The 12,309-nt window shown below is 39.9% G+C and overlaps 2 protein-coding genes across 2 annotated transcripts; one reads left to right on the top strand and one right to left on the bottom strand.

Annotated features, from left to right (window-relative positions):
* Nucleotides 1-1,195: 1,195 nt before the first annotated feature.
* Nucleotides 1,196-3,565, bottom strand: fbxo45 (F-box protein 45). Its single transcript, XM_041967449.1, has 3 exons — nucleotides 3,056-3,565; nucleotides 2,306-2,662; nucleotides 1,196-2,208 (listed from the first exon to the last, which is right to left on the bottom strand). Exons 1-3 carry the CDS (start codon nucleotides 3,380-3,382, stop codon nucleotides 2,023-2,025), a joined length of 870 nt encoding a protein of 289 aa, XP_041823383.1. The 5' UTR covers nucleotides 3,383-3,565; the 3' UTR covers nucleotides 1,196-2,022.
* A 521-nt stretch (nucleotides 3,566-4,086) lies between these two features.
* On the top strand, nucleotides 4,087-11,050 carry fam168b (family with sequence similarity 168 member B). The gene is made up of 7 exons (XM_041968697.1): nucleotides 4,087-4,227; nucleotides 7,096-7,204; nucleotides 7,303-7,386; nucleotides 8,878-9,020; nucleotides 9,107-9,305; nucleotides 10,194-10,318; nucleotides 10,399-11,050. Exons 2-6 carry the CDS (start codon nucleotides 7,117-7,119, stop codon nucleotides 10,304-10,306), a joined length of 627 nt encoding a protein of 208 aa, XP_041824631.1. The 5' UTR covers nucleotides 4,087-4,227; nucleotides 7,096-7,116; the 3' UTR covers nucleotides 10,307-10,318; nucleotides 10,399-11,050.
* The last annotated feature ends 1,259 nt before the right edge of the window (nucleotides 11,051-12,309 follow it).

Raw genomic sequence — 12,309 nt, 5'->3', positions numbered from 1 at the left:
TGATTCAAATTAAATGGCTCTCTGACAAGCTCTGCACAAGTCTGCTAATGAGCCATTAATTTGAATCAGGTGTGTTGCAGCAGGGAGACATCTAAAACCTGCAGGATAGTGGGCCTTGAGGACAAGGGTTGGGGACCTCTGATGTAAACAACAACCTGGTATTGAACATCTCCAAAACCAAGGAGGAGATCATTGACTTCAGAAGAACGGGGAGAATTGAGCACAACCCCCTCCACATACTTGGTGAGGCATTGGAGTGAGTGGGGGACGTAAATCTCCTCAGAGTCAACGTGTCCAACCAGCAGACATGGACCACCAACACGTCAAACCCCATCACCAAAGCACAACAAAGACTGTTCTTCCTCAGGAAGCTGAAGAAGGCCCAGCTCCCGCAGAGGTTGATGCTCAACTTCTACAGAAGCACTACTGAGAGCATCCTCACCATCTCCATCACTGTGTGGTATGCTAGCTGCACAGCACATTATTGGGCTAGAACTCTTACAGCTTGATGCATTATACCAGCAGACTGAAGAAGAAGGCCTACAGCATCAGCAGATTACCAACCCACCCATGACACACAGTTTGATCCGTCATGATCTGGGAAGCGGTTCAGGACATTAATATGGAGCAGGATGAGGAACAGATTCTATCTGAGAGCTGTGACTTCCATCTACCCCCAACCCCCTCCACTGAAACCCCTACAACTGTGAAACGGTTGGGGTCTCTGGCACTCGCACTTCAAACTGAGAACTCAGGCGCTCACAGTGGTTTTTACCTTGGTTGCCAGCCTGGGGACTTACACCCAGGTTCTCCAGACCCAAGCCCACCTCAGTAACCACTAGGCTACCACTACCCTACCTTTTATTATATTTTATCGTTTTCTTTTTAGAACTATTTTCTAACTACTGGTTTTATTTCTATTTTTCTGTCTTGGGGAGCAGCCACATAACTTTTAATTGTGGGGGAGAATGATGCAAGCTGAGCCAGTGGGTAAGATGACCTTATATCTATGCAATGGTACATTCTTGTTGTCTGGTGGCCACACATCTTGAAAACAGCCTTTAGCTGTGAAAAAGATATGATGTATAAACAACACATATCGGTATAATTAAAGGGGCTATGAGATTGATTTAACAATCGATATAAGCAATTACAGTTCTAATAAGAATGTAACAGAACAGAAGGAACGATGTCATGGATAACAGAAATATAGTTTAATTAAGTGTTAAAATTAGTACCTTTAACTCCTTTAAAGTTAAAAGTCACATACATGGCAATAAAGTCAAAACACCATCTTTATTCTTATAGTGGCACATTAAAGAGTTTATTTTCAGGCCTTATAAGCATACAATATTTACAATAAAGATAAACCACAAAAATAAATAAGGTGTAATACAATGGTAGCACATTAAAAAGGACACATTATCATGAGACGAGTGTACTTTGAGCCATTCTGAGTGAGGTTTTTCAGAAGAGGGTTTGTTTGAATTCATGCACAAGTGGTCTGCGTGTCCTCCATCTTTAAGTATATCCAAACATAACAACAGCTCACAATGATTCGGTGTAAATTCATTCATAATCCAGCCACTGGTTATAGATAAACTGTGTTAATCCACAGTGAGTTGTTTCCAGGAATTCATACGACAAATGGCTACTGATTACAACTAATACATGTTAAAGTATTTGCCACAGTTTAGAGTAGTTTTGGTCTCTTCCAGGGAGGCATTCAGCACTGTTCTGGGGAAATAAAATCGTCGCAGTCCAGCAGCTAAACTGTAAAAAGTGGACTTTTTCCACGTTGAGACAGAAAAAAAAGTCATCATAACGGTCTGAGTTCATATCGAGCTGTAGTAGAAATGCCAGCATTTTGTTTTTATCTAAATTAAGTCATTGTGTTTGGAAGAATCTCGGCCATGTGGCCTCCAACGCCTTGGGTCAGTGTCAGCAGTCTGTTGATGTAAAAAAGTTTTCATTTCGCCAAGGACCTTATATGTTTAAATGGTGGCTCAGGTCATTCTGCATTTAGCCGTCCAGAGGTTTTCCCAGGTATACCATGGTGACTTCAGTGTTGCCGTAAACTGCAGAGACAGCAGGGAACAGGCAGGTTTTGGGCAGTCCACGAAAAGCTACTCCAAGAAACTCGAACCCCCTCTCAAAAGCTAGAGTTTTGTCATCCATGTCTAGAATCACCCGTATTCTCTCACCAATCTGTGGACAAGCATGATCACATGGTAGAGTTGGGTCAATAAAGACAGAAAACATTGGCTGAGGACACTACTAAGACATATGTGACTCTAGTCCCTACCTGATACTTGGGTGCATTATTGCACTGAGGGAAGTTTCCGTTAACCTCACCGTTGTGAAGCAAGTTATTGTCGACCAGGTTCCAGCCCCAACTCTGGTCGTCGCTGCCCAACAATGCAACGTAGCCCTGGCACTGCATCGAAGCCCGCTTGGTGGCAATGCCTATGACTGCCACAGTACCGAGAGGGCCTTCCCACCAGATCTCCCAGGCATGTCGCCCTTCCGAAAAGCCAATTTTACCCCGTGCACCGTCCGTGCTCTGGGCGATGGGGTTGCGATGCAGGGTGAAGCCATTCTTCTTCACGTAAACATTGCGGGAGCAGTCATGGGAGCTTAGAGCATGTTGGAAAGCCTTGAGCTGCAGAAGAGGGCAGGAAAGGGGTCACTTATGTTGAAATTGTGTTATTCTGGTCAGCTCTACCTGCTGTCACAAGCAAATTTACTTTCAGTGCATCCACAGTTTGCATGCATGTCATTCAAAGTATAATAATAATAATAATAATAATAATAATGACAGTAAAGCTACAGTGATTAACATCTAATTAACATCTGATTAACATCTAAGATCCGTGTCTGATGTGTGTTTGCATAAATCTAATCCAAATACTATCTACTAATTCATTCTGTATATTCTGAACATAATTTTCCTTGAATACCCTGCAAACATCACCAGACAGAATTTTTTGTTTGAATGGATGTCGTCATGTTCCCCTTCACCCCAGAAAAAAACACAGTATGTCGGTAAACCTACTTTTCCTTTGTAGGTGGGCAGGTTGCACAGGATGTCAGACCGCATTGCTTCATCGCTCAGAGCGCGGCTACACAGGCTGCGCCACACCTCGCTGTTCTCGTCCGCTAGGATATTATTCCAATGCCAGCAGACCAGCACGCACCGCATCAAGTCAGACAGCTCCAGATAGGAAAAAACGTGCTCCAGGACGCGAGCTGGTAACCTCCCGGCCACCCCTGCGCCTCCTGCGGCTGAGGCAGCGTAGGAAGAGCCGGCAGAGCTGCAACTGGCTGCCGCTGCTGCGCCCAAACAGGAGGAGCCTCCTCCCCCGCCGGCCGCTCCAGACATTATACCCTTGCTCCTCACCGAGGACACCAGCCCACCGAATTATTTCACCTTACTCCGCAGGACAACTCCTAAAGTGATTTAGATAGCGTCATTTTCCGTATAAAACCACAAATAGGCCGCATTTTAACCATAGCAGTATGGACCCTACTCTTCACAGTTCAATGGCTGAATGAAAACGATGCGTCAAGGTCCTAAAAGCCCCAAAACAAAGATTATAGCGCTGTCCAAGAGACATTTCAATTATTATGTTAATATTATTAATTTATTACATTTTGATAAGAAAAAATACCAAACTGAAAGTAAAATATATTTTTAAAAAAAATAAAACATTAAATTTCGGTAATTTATTTTATGGTCTGTGAGGACCATACAGCAGCCATTATAATAAGCTCAGAAAATTGCCACAACGTTTCAGTAATACAAAATTAATCGATGCATTGTTGTGAAGTATTGATTATACTGAATATGTGGCAGGGGAACGTGAATAAAAATAAGGCCTGTAAGATATATATGCCGTTGTCACTAATAAATAATCTATCTGACCTGATACTTCCGTTTAGTTGCCTTCATAATCGTCTTCAATATTTTCTCTGTTTTCATATGTTATTAAAAATGTCGCTTTCAGGCGTTAAAATAAAAAAAAAATACAAAAATAAAAAAGAAATTCTGTTATCTGAAAAAGCGAATTGATGCGTTGTTGAGTCACGTGACGCTACACGGAAGTGACGCGGGGTGCTCAAAAAGAGTTAAGCAAAGCATCTGGGAACAAAACACCAGCTAGCTAAATTTCATTTAACATCGGAGGACGAGAAGAAGGGACGAACGCGCGGTCAATCCAGTAGACAGTAAGTTATTGCGGGTTATTATACAAATCAAACAGTCTTGTGAGTTTATCTGTGGTGTTGGGACAGGCGTCACTGCAGAGCACAGCTGTCTGGCTGCCTGCCTCCTGAGCCGTGCGGCCTGTTGACAAGCCTGTCCCCATCTGTCTTCTGTCGGGGGACACTTGAGTGGTTTACCGCGGTCAGACAGGTGATTTGCAGGTCAGTCTGTTCATCGCAGCCTACCTGCGAACAGAAAACACCTTCAGCCAACCTCAGGTGATGCTGCTTCGGAAGCTCGCGAGCTAAGCTAGCTTATGATAACAAAGCCTCGCTATGTTCACCTTTGGAATTTCTTCTATTTAAAGGCTGCCATCTTTATTTTTATATAGGAGCACACCTAACGTCACATTTAAGAGCAAACACTAAGACATTCATGTTAAGAGTTACATATGAAAATAAAATTTAAAAAGGAAACTACAATGTAGTTCTTAATTATTTTTTTCCTTTTTATATATAGGTCTAGATATAAATTAAAAGGAACAACATTTACCAAATGAATTACCTCAGCTTACGCTCCGTGTGTGTAACTGATAAATAACAGAATAAGTAGTAGTTTAAATGCAGCTAAATTGTAGTCTTGACATGTTTTGGTTGTTTAATCTGTTTACAAGTGAGACTGTTTAAAATATATTGTACAACTTATTATCCATCTAATGAAAGGGTTATGTCTATTCTGTCTATGGCTGCACATGCAGTGGTACTCTCACTGTTTTGTCCTGACTACAGCAATTTAACTTTATTTTTTAGTGCTGGAATTTTATTTTTTTTATTTCCTCCTTAATTAAGCCCGTTAATGAGCTGCCTTGTGCTGTGATGTAATGGTGTTTTTAATCATCATCGCTAGAGGGCAGCACAGACACATATCTGAACTTTAGCCAAGCCTCTTCCCTGCAATTGGTATCACGTGGAGCAGAAGTCACCTGGAAATCCAACATAGAGGATATATAACTGTAGAACGTGGATTTAAGAGTCTGAAAGTATAAGAAATTATTATTTAAAAGTATTTTAAAATGCATGCATGATTTTATTTTTAAAATGAATCTATCAATTTGGTTTCACTAATTCATTTTCACAAGTTCCTTCCCACAGTTCAAACACATGCATGCTTGTTTGCATATAAAGTATATGTAGGTGCGTGTATGAATGATCGACTGTCTCCTCCTCCACCTGACTCCCATATAACACATAAGCTCAGGCTTCCCACAAGCCCCTGTAGGATAAAGTGGGTATTGACAATGGATTGAAAATGTGACCATGAGCACAGCAAGGTCATCTCTTATGAGACACAGTTGTTTACTGTGGATAACACTTATGTCACAGGTATTGTTTTTTTATACCCAATACAATCACTTACATGTAATATTCTGTCATAATGCTTTATTTTAACTCTTGAATTAAAAAGATACAGCTGTTTTTTTTTTTTTTTTTTGTGCTCTTGTTGCAGTAGCAGGAGTCGGTGACTCTATACTTATTACAGATATTATTAAAAGGTGAACAAACCAAGTTAGATTGATAAGATTTATTTGTGATATGAGAAGTCTTTTTTTTCTATTCAGCACCAACAGTTCTCCATCAACACTGACTCATCATACTAGACGCATCGGCCCGGTCAATGTTTTTCCATCTTTTATTGTCTAGTTTATGTGAGCCTGTGTGAATTGTAGCCTAATCTTTTATAATTTAAATTTATAATTGTTAATTCATCTATGAGAATAGATTATTAAATAGGACAGTAGCTTATGAATAAAGCTTTTATAGTTATGTGTTTTATTGATGTGGGTTTAATTGTATTTGTACTGTTGTTATTTCACTATTGTTCTTTGTTTACAAGAGACTGCAGATGGAAATTAGCTGGTGGCTAAATCTGGTACAATACATCTTTTCTCCTCTGAGATTGATTATTGTGCATGGTCCCTAACATATAAAAATAAACATAACAGTTTCCTGTTCTTAGCTGACAGGAGTGTCAGTCAACATGGTCTTATGCAGTGGCATCTCCTTCAAGGTTGGGTGTGTTGTGTGTTCGTAGATGGTGTTCTGCACAGCTGGGTTGGAGCCAGTGCTTATCTGGGTTACTCTTGACTTTCTATGATCCTAGCAGCCTCTTTATCACGGCTTCAACAACCATTCCACGGTCAACATCACTTGAGTGCTCCTTCGTCTTCATTCTGATGCTCAGTTTAAACTTCCACAAGTGACTTGACCATGTTTACATGACTAAATGCACTGAGTTGCTGCCATGTGATGATTAAATATTTTTGGTTTAACAAGCAACTGAACAGGTGGACCTGGTAAAGTGTAAAGCCAGAAAGTATTCATTCTTGTCTTCCAGTCCTGTCACACACCAACAAAGGTTGGAGTACTAATGCTTTTACCATTTTGTGATATTAGGACTCCTCACAACACTATAAAGACATTCTGGCATTCAGGATACGACACAATAAACTTTTCAGTTGTCATTTTGTCCCATTCTTCTTGCAAACATGTCTTAAATTGTGGAAAAGTACGAGGTCGTGGTTATCCAGTACTCGGACCCTCTTCTTCCTCAGCCATGTTGCTGTAATTGGTGCAGAATGTGGTTCTTCATAATCTTAAAATCAAAAATACATGGATGTCCCTGGAAAAGACGTGGCCTTGACGGCAGCATATGTTCCTGTAAAATCTCAGAACCTGTCTGGCTTCATGTCTCCATCACAGAAAAACTGATCCAACCCCATACCACAGAACCAGATTTTTGGGCTTGTTGCTGACATCCTCCAAAAATCTGAAATATAGCACTCCACCCAAATGCTTGTTTTAATTAACACTTTGTCTTATTTGTCTTTGCAGCAACTGTGATAGACGGTCAAAATGAATCCAGTTTACAGCCCTGCACCAACAGGGGTCCCTTTTACCAACACTAAGGGTATAGGCTACCCAGGTGCCTATTCTGCCTCAAGTAAATATTTTTATTCTAAAAGAAAAAAAAAAACCTCTAAAATCTGTTAAACGCTCCCAAATTAAAAATATAAAATTTTCTGTTTTCTGTCCCAACAGCTGGATTCCCTGTGGGCTATGCAACTGCTGCCCCAGCTTACACTCCCAGTATGTATGCAGGAGGAAACCCAGCCTTCACCAGTGGTAAGAAGTGTACATAACTGTAGGGGCAGCGTGGCTCAGTGGGTAGAGTGGTAGTCTTGTAGCTGAAAGGTTGCCAGTTCGATCCTCAGCCTGTCAAGTTCATGTCGAGGTGTCCCTGAGCAAGACACCGAACCCCAAATTGCTCCTGATGGGTCATGAGCGCCTTGCATGGCAGCTTCCGCCATCAGTGTGTAAACGTGTGTGTGAATGTGATATATATAAATACAGACCATTTACCTTTTTACCATTAACCCTCAGACATTGAGAAGCCTAGAAACTGAAAACAGCCCCGAGGTATCGGTTTCCCACAATGAACAAGAAAAAGTTCTTCAGTTGGTTCACTTTGCCAGGCATCACGGTTCTTTTGGTTAATGGTTCAAATGTGGTATATGAAGCAGAGGTGTTTGTCCAGTTCTAAGCCAGTCAACTCAGCCTGCCATTTCTTTAATTATTTTAAGATAAAATTCTCCAGGCTTCCTGAAGGACTTTCCAAAGCTCTTCTTTGGATGTTTGCTGTCTTGTGTTCTGTTCTCTGTCCAGAGATCCCAAACTGCTTCAGTAATGTTCTGGGCTCTGGGGGACCTTATATTAACTTATTTTATACCACTGCATTATACTATATTGTAGTGTGTAAAGCTACCAGATTAATTTGTTATATTTAATTTACTGCACTAATGCCCTGAATGCACGGTTACTTGTGTTTTCTGACCTGTTTCTTTGTTTCTTTTGTCTTTGTGTTTTTTTTTTTGTTTGTTTTTACTCCCCACATGCTGTGAAACTGGAAGACTAATCTGGTCATAAATTGCCCCTTGGGGACAAATAAAGTTTATTATAATTTTTTTTTTATATATATATTAAATTGAGCTAAATATTTCTAATTTATCATTTCTGTTGAGGCTTTAACCAACAGTAAATGGATATGGTTCTGGATTTGTTCCTATTTCGTCAGGATGTGGTTTTCAGATCCTGGTCATCTTCTACAGGCCTGACACTTCTTCAGTCCTCCACTTGCCTGGTTTCCTCAAATTTTTTAAGGATACACTGAACATGCTGAGATATGCCATGTTTTCAGCTAATATGTTGTTTTGGCATTCACATTGGTGATGCATTTTTTTTATAGATGTAACTACAGAAGTGAGAATAAATCAGGCTGCTAATAACAAAGAGCCTAAAGATCCCTGATCTGTCCATGTTTCAATGAGACAGAGGCTTATTTCTCGGGTTTGGTGTCTTTTTTTCTGCCCGAATTATTTATATATCTGAGTAAAGTTGCTTATCAAACACAAACTGGTCCAAGAACTGGACTGAAAACGGTTGAAATCCACTTTTAAAGATCACAACAAAGTGGCAGCTTGAAAGCAGAATATAAAGAAATGAGGGCTGGATCAGAACTTTCTGCACGGTTTTGTACAAACAACGTTTATTGAAGTCATGGTGAATGATCTTGTTCCAACATAAACATGACTGTGTGTTATTCTCCTCCCACTGCAGGCTACGCTCCTGGGACTCCTTTCAAAATGTCCTGCTCTCCCAACACGGGGACTGTCCCACCGTACTCCTCCTCACCAAACCCCTACCCTGCTGCTGTTTACCCAGTCAGGAGCACCTATCCCCAACAGAACCCCTACGCACAGGTCGGTGAGCCCGCCATCACATGATGCGAGGCCTTGTTTTTTTTTAATGAGGTTGTTGATGGTTTTGAGCTGTTTGTGTGCTGCAGGCATTAATACCTTCACAACAACAAGGTGCCTACTACACGCAGCCGCTGTACGCCGCTCCGCCTCATGTTATACATCACACGACGGTGGTGCAGCCCAACGGGATGCCCGCAGCTATGTATGCCCCGCCTATCCCTCAAGCACGCCCCAACGGTGTTGCCATGGGGATGGTGGCTGGCACGACCATGGCCATGTCAGCCGGTGAGATGCTGCAACTTGTCTTTTCCTTAAAGAAAGCGGGAACTCTGATTGGTAGCCAGTCAGGTTTAACATCCAACTTCTGGGTTTTATCATTACTTATTTTATTATTTATTTTTGATTACAACTTATTTTATTATTGTTAGTTGTTTATCTTGATATTGTCTTTCATTGTTTTATTTAAATTATTTTAATTGTCTCTTTTGTTTGCGATTAGTTTAACTCACTCACATACAACAACAATATATTGAACCAGTTACTCACTTTAACTTTAACAGCTTTTTTATGCTAATAATTAATCACCTTATACAATTTCTACCATTACTGTATCTTTCTTTAACCATATTACTTATCCCTAATTCACTTTTCATTATGATATTCAGGAAAGGGACGAACTTTTTCTAAAATATTCTTTGTTTATTGTGTATTTTAAAAATGAACTGTCCAAAGGTGGCTGTTTTTAATCACCATTCATTATGTATGATAGCATTTTTTAGTTTTCTAATGTCTTAGTACAATACTACAGCTTATAAATAGGCAAGCCTGCACCACTGAATCTCTCAGCTTCATCTTTTCTGAACTAGTACCTAACGTACACAGCGCTGGACTTTGAACCATCTTTACTCAAAGCATTTTATTTAAAACACGAGACTATACCTGCAGACAGTGCTGTGCGCGAACACGTTCATCGAAAACGTTCATTTTTCTATGTCTCACTGGTCCTGATCTAGGTTGACAATGGTGGGTAATGATGGATAGTACAGTTAGTGTCCTTTATTGATTGGCCACCCCACACCAACTCGTGCCTCATCTTGGCCACCCATTAAACATTCCCTGTATACGCCTCTGCCAGCAAAAGTTATGAACCAAGTGTTTTGATTTGCTTCTCAGGAACTTTGTTGACGACTCCGTCACCAGCGCCGGTTGCCCCCCACACGGTCACAATGCCCACGTACCGGCCCGCGGGCACCCCCAGCTACAGCTATGTGCCTCCACAGTGGTGAAGGGACTGAAACGTGAGTATGATGCACTGTTGTTTAAAAGAAAAATGTGAAAAATCAGATCAGCTTCACAGATGCACACTCTTCTCTTGCAGGTCGGAAGACGGTAGATATGCATTCACACTCTGCTCCAGTGTTTTTTGCTCTTGGTGATTAGCTGCCCCCCCGGCAGCGTCTGCAGCCAGTTACTCTTCTTCCAGCATAATGTGAATCTAGAAAAAAAAAAAAAAAAAAAAAAAAAAAAAAAAAAAAACAACTCCATAGAAAGAGGCTTGTAATGATTAGGAAGGGGATTAATAATAGGCCCATCCCCATAATCCCCCCCACACACTCTTAATGGCATAACTAACCCCTCCCTCCTTCCAGTGCCAGCACCTCTACAGCCTGCTGCATATCTCACATCAAACTGCAAAGCCTCCATGCAACATTTTAGTGGACTGTCATGCAGGTTTTATAGCTTCAACTCTTAAGTGGTGAACAGGGAGGTTTTTTTTTTTCACTTTTTTTTAAAAATTCTTGTTTATTCTTATTTGGGGGACACATAAGATGTTGAATGCATGTGTATATATAAATATATGAAGTAACGCTAGCTCAATCTACCTGCTGTGACAGATGCAAAGTCAACATAAAGGCACACGTCCAAAGGAACTAAGGAAAAAGAAACAAAAAAATAAATAAATAAAAGAAGTAATAATCTGCAATGCTGAATCACCAGTGACCATGTCATAAATGTGAAAGAAGAAAAGATGCATTTGCTCAAGCAAAAAACATTTCCAAACTGTAACATTTTCACTGCTTTGTGTTTTAGGTAAGTGATGCTAGGTTTTATTGTTTAAGTGCTGCAGTGTATGCATTTTGTCTTACTGTTTGTATTTTAGGGGGAAAAGGATTTAAGTCTGTGCCTCTGATTGATGGATATTCCAATTGTTTTACAGACAATGTGTTTAACTTTTTCCTTTTTTTTTTTTTTTGTTTCCTTTTTTTTTCATTTAAACAGGTCAAATCATTCCAAATGTTTGGATGATTTTGAATAAAATTGTCCAGAAGTGGAAGAAGTAGAGAGAAAGAGGTGTTTGAAAAAACCATTTGCACCCATCTGATAAGAATGAATGAATGAAGAGGAGCAGTATTTTGTGTGTGTGTGTGTGTGTGAGAGAGAGAGAGAGAGAGAGAGAGAGAAAGTGTCTTAAAGTAGAAACCATATAAAATGGTGCCATACAGTGCGACATGCTTAGGATTAACACGTCACCCTTGTCAGTTTGTTGTTGGGTAGCTTTGACGCACTACACCGTTAGATCACCGCTTCAACGTGATATCGTTCAACCCAGATTGTGATTAGCACTACTGAATGAAGGCACTAAAATCTAAACCAGTTTAAGATGTTTTACCTTTTGACATTGCTCGCTGTCTTACCTCAAGACTAATCCACCAGTATCACTGTTTCAGACATGCTTTTTCTATGTTGCCTCGGTCACCTCAGTTAAATAATCTGTTTTTGTAAATGTTATTTTTGTGATTTTGGTTCCTGTTTTGTACTCTAAAAGACCAAAAATAAATACAAATATAATGTAAATCACTGTTTGTCATTTTGTGATAATTGTGGTCACAAACAAGAGGGCATGGAGAATGTATCGAAGGAATAAAAAGCGAAGGACAGATCAATTATGTCGCTTACATGGGATTTTACTGGATTAAGTAACAGATTTCACACAGTCAATAACGTGGTGTGATTTTGTTTAAGCTGAGGTATTGAGAGATTTTTTTAAATAATAGCAAAATATAAAAACAAAAGGGAAAAAAAAAGAAAACAGCAAAATTATGAGTTGTATTTATAGTAGTTGTGAAATAAGTATTAGGATTTTAAAAAGTGCAGCAATGTAGAAATGTTTTATATTTACAATATAAAATTTTCTAAAAGGAAAATTCTATTAATGGAAAAAATGCACACACTTGCTAAATCAGTACAAGTGCTTGTTTGCTATGTTATAATAGGGTATTTATTATAA

This window comes from Melanotaenia boesemani, chromosome 18, assembly GCF_017639745.1.
Source record: "Melanotaenia boesemani isolate fMelBoe1 chromosome 18, fMelBoe1.pri, whole genome shotgun sequence".
Lineage (NCBI taxonomy): Eukaryota > Metazoa > Chordata > Actinopteri > Atheriniformes > Melanotaeniidae > Melanotaenia > Melanotaenia boesemani.
The sequence above is the reverse complement of the archived record's forward strand: the minus strand, read 5'-3'. Positions and strand labels throughout refer to the sequence as shown.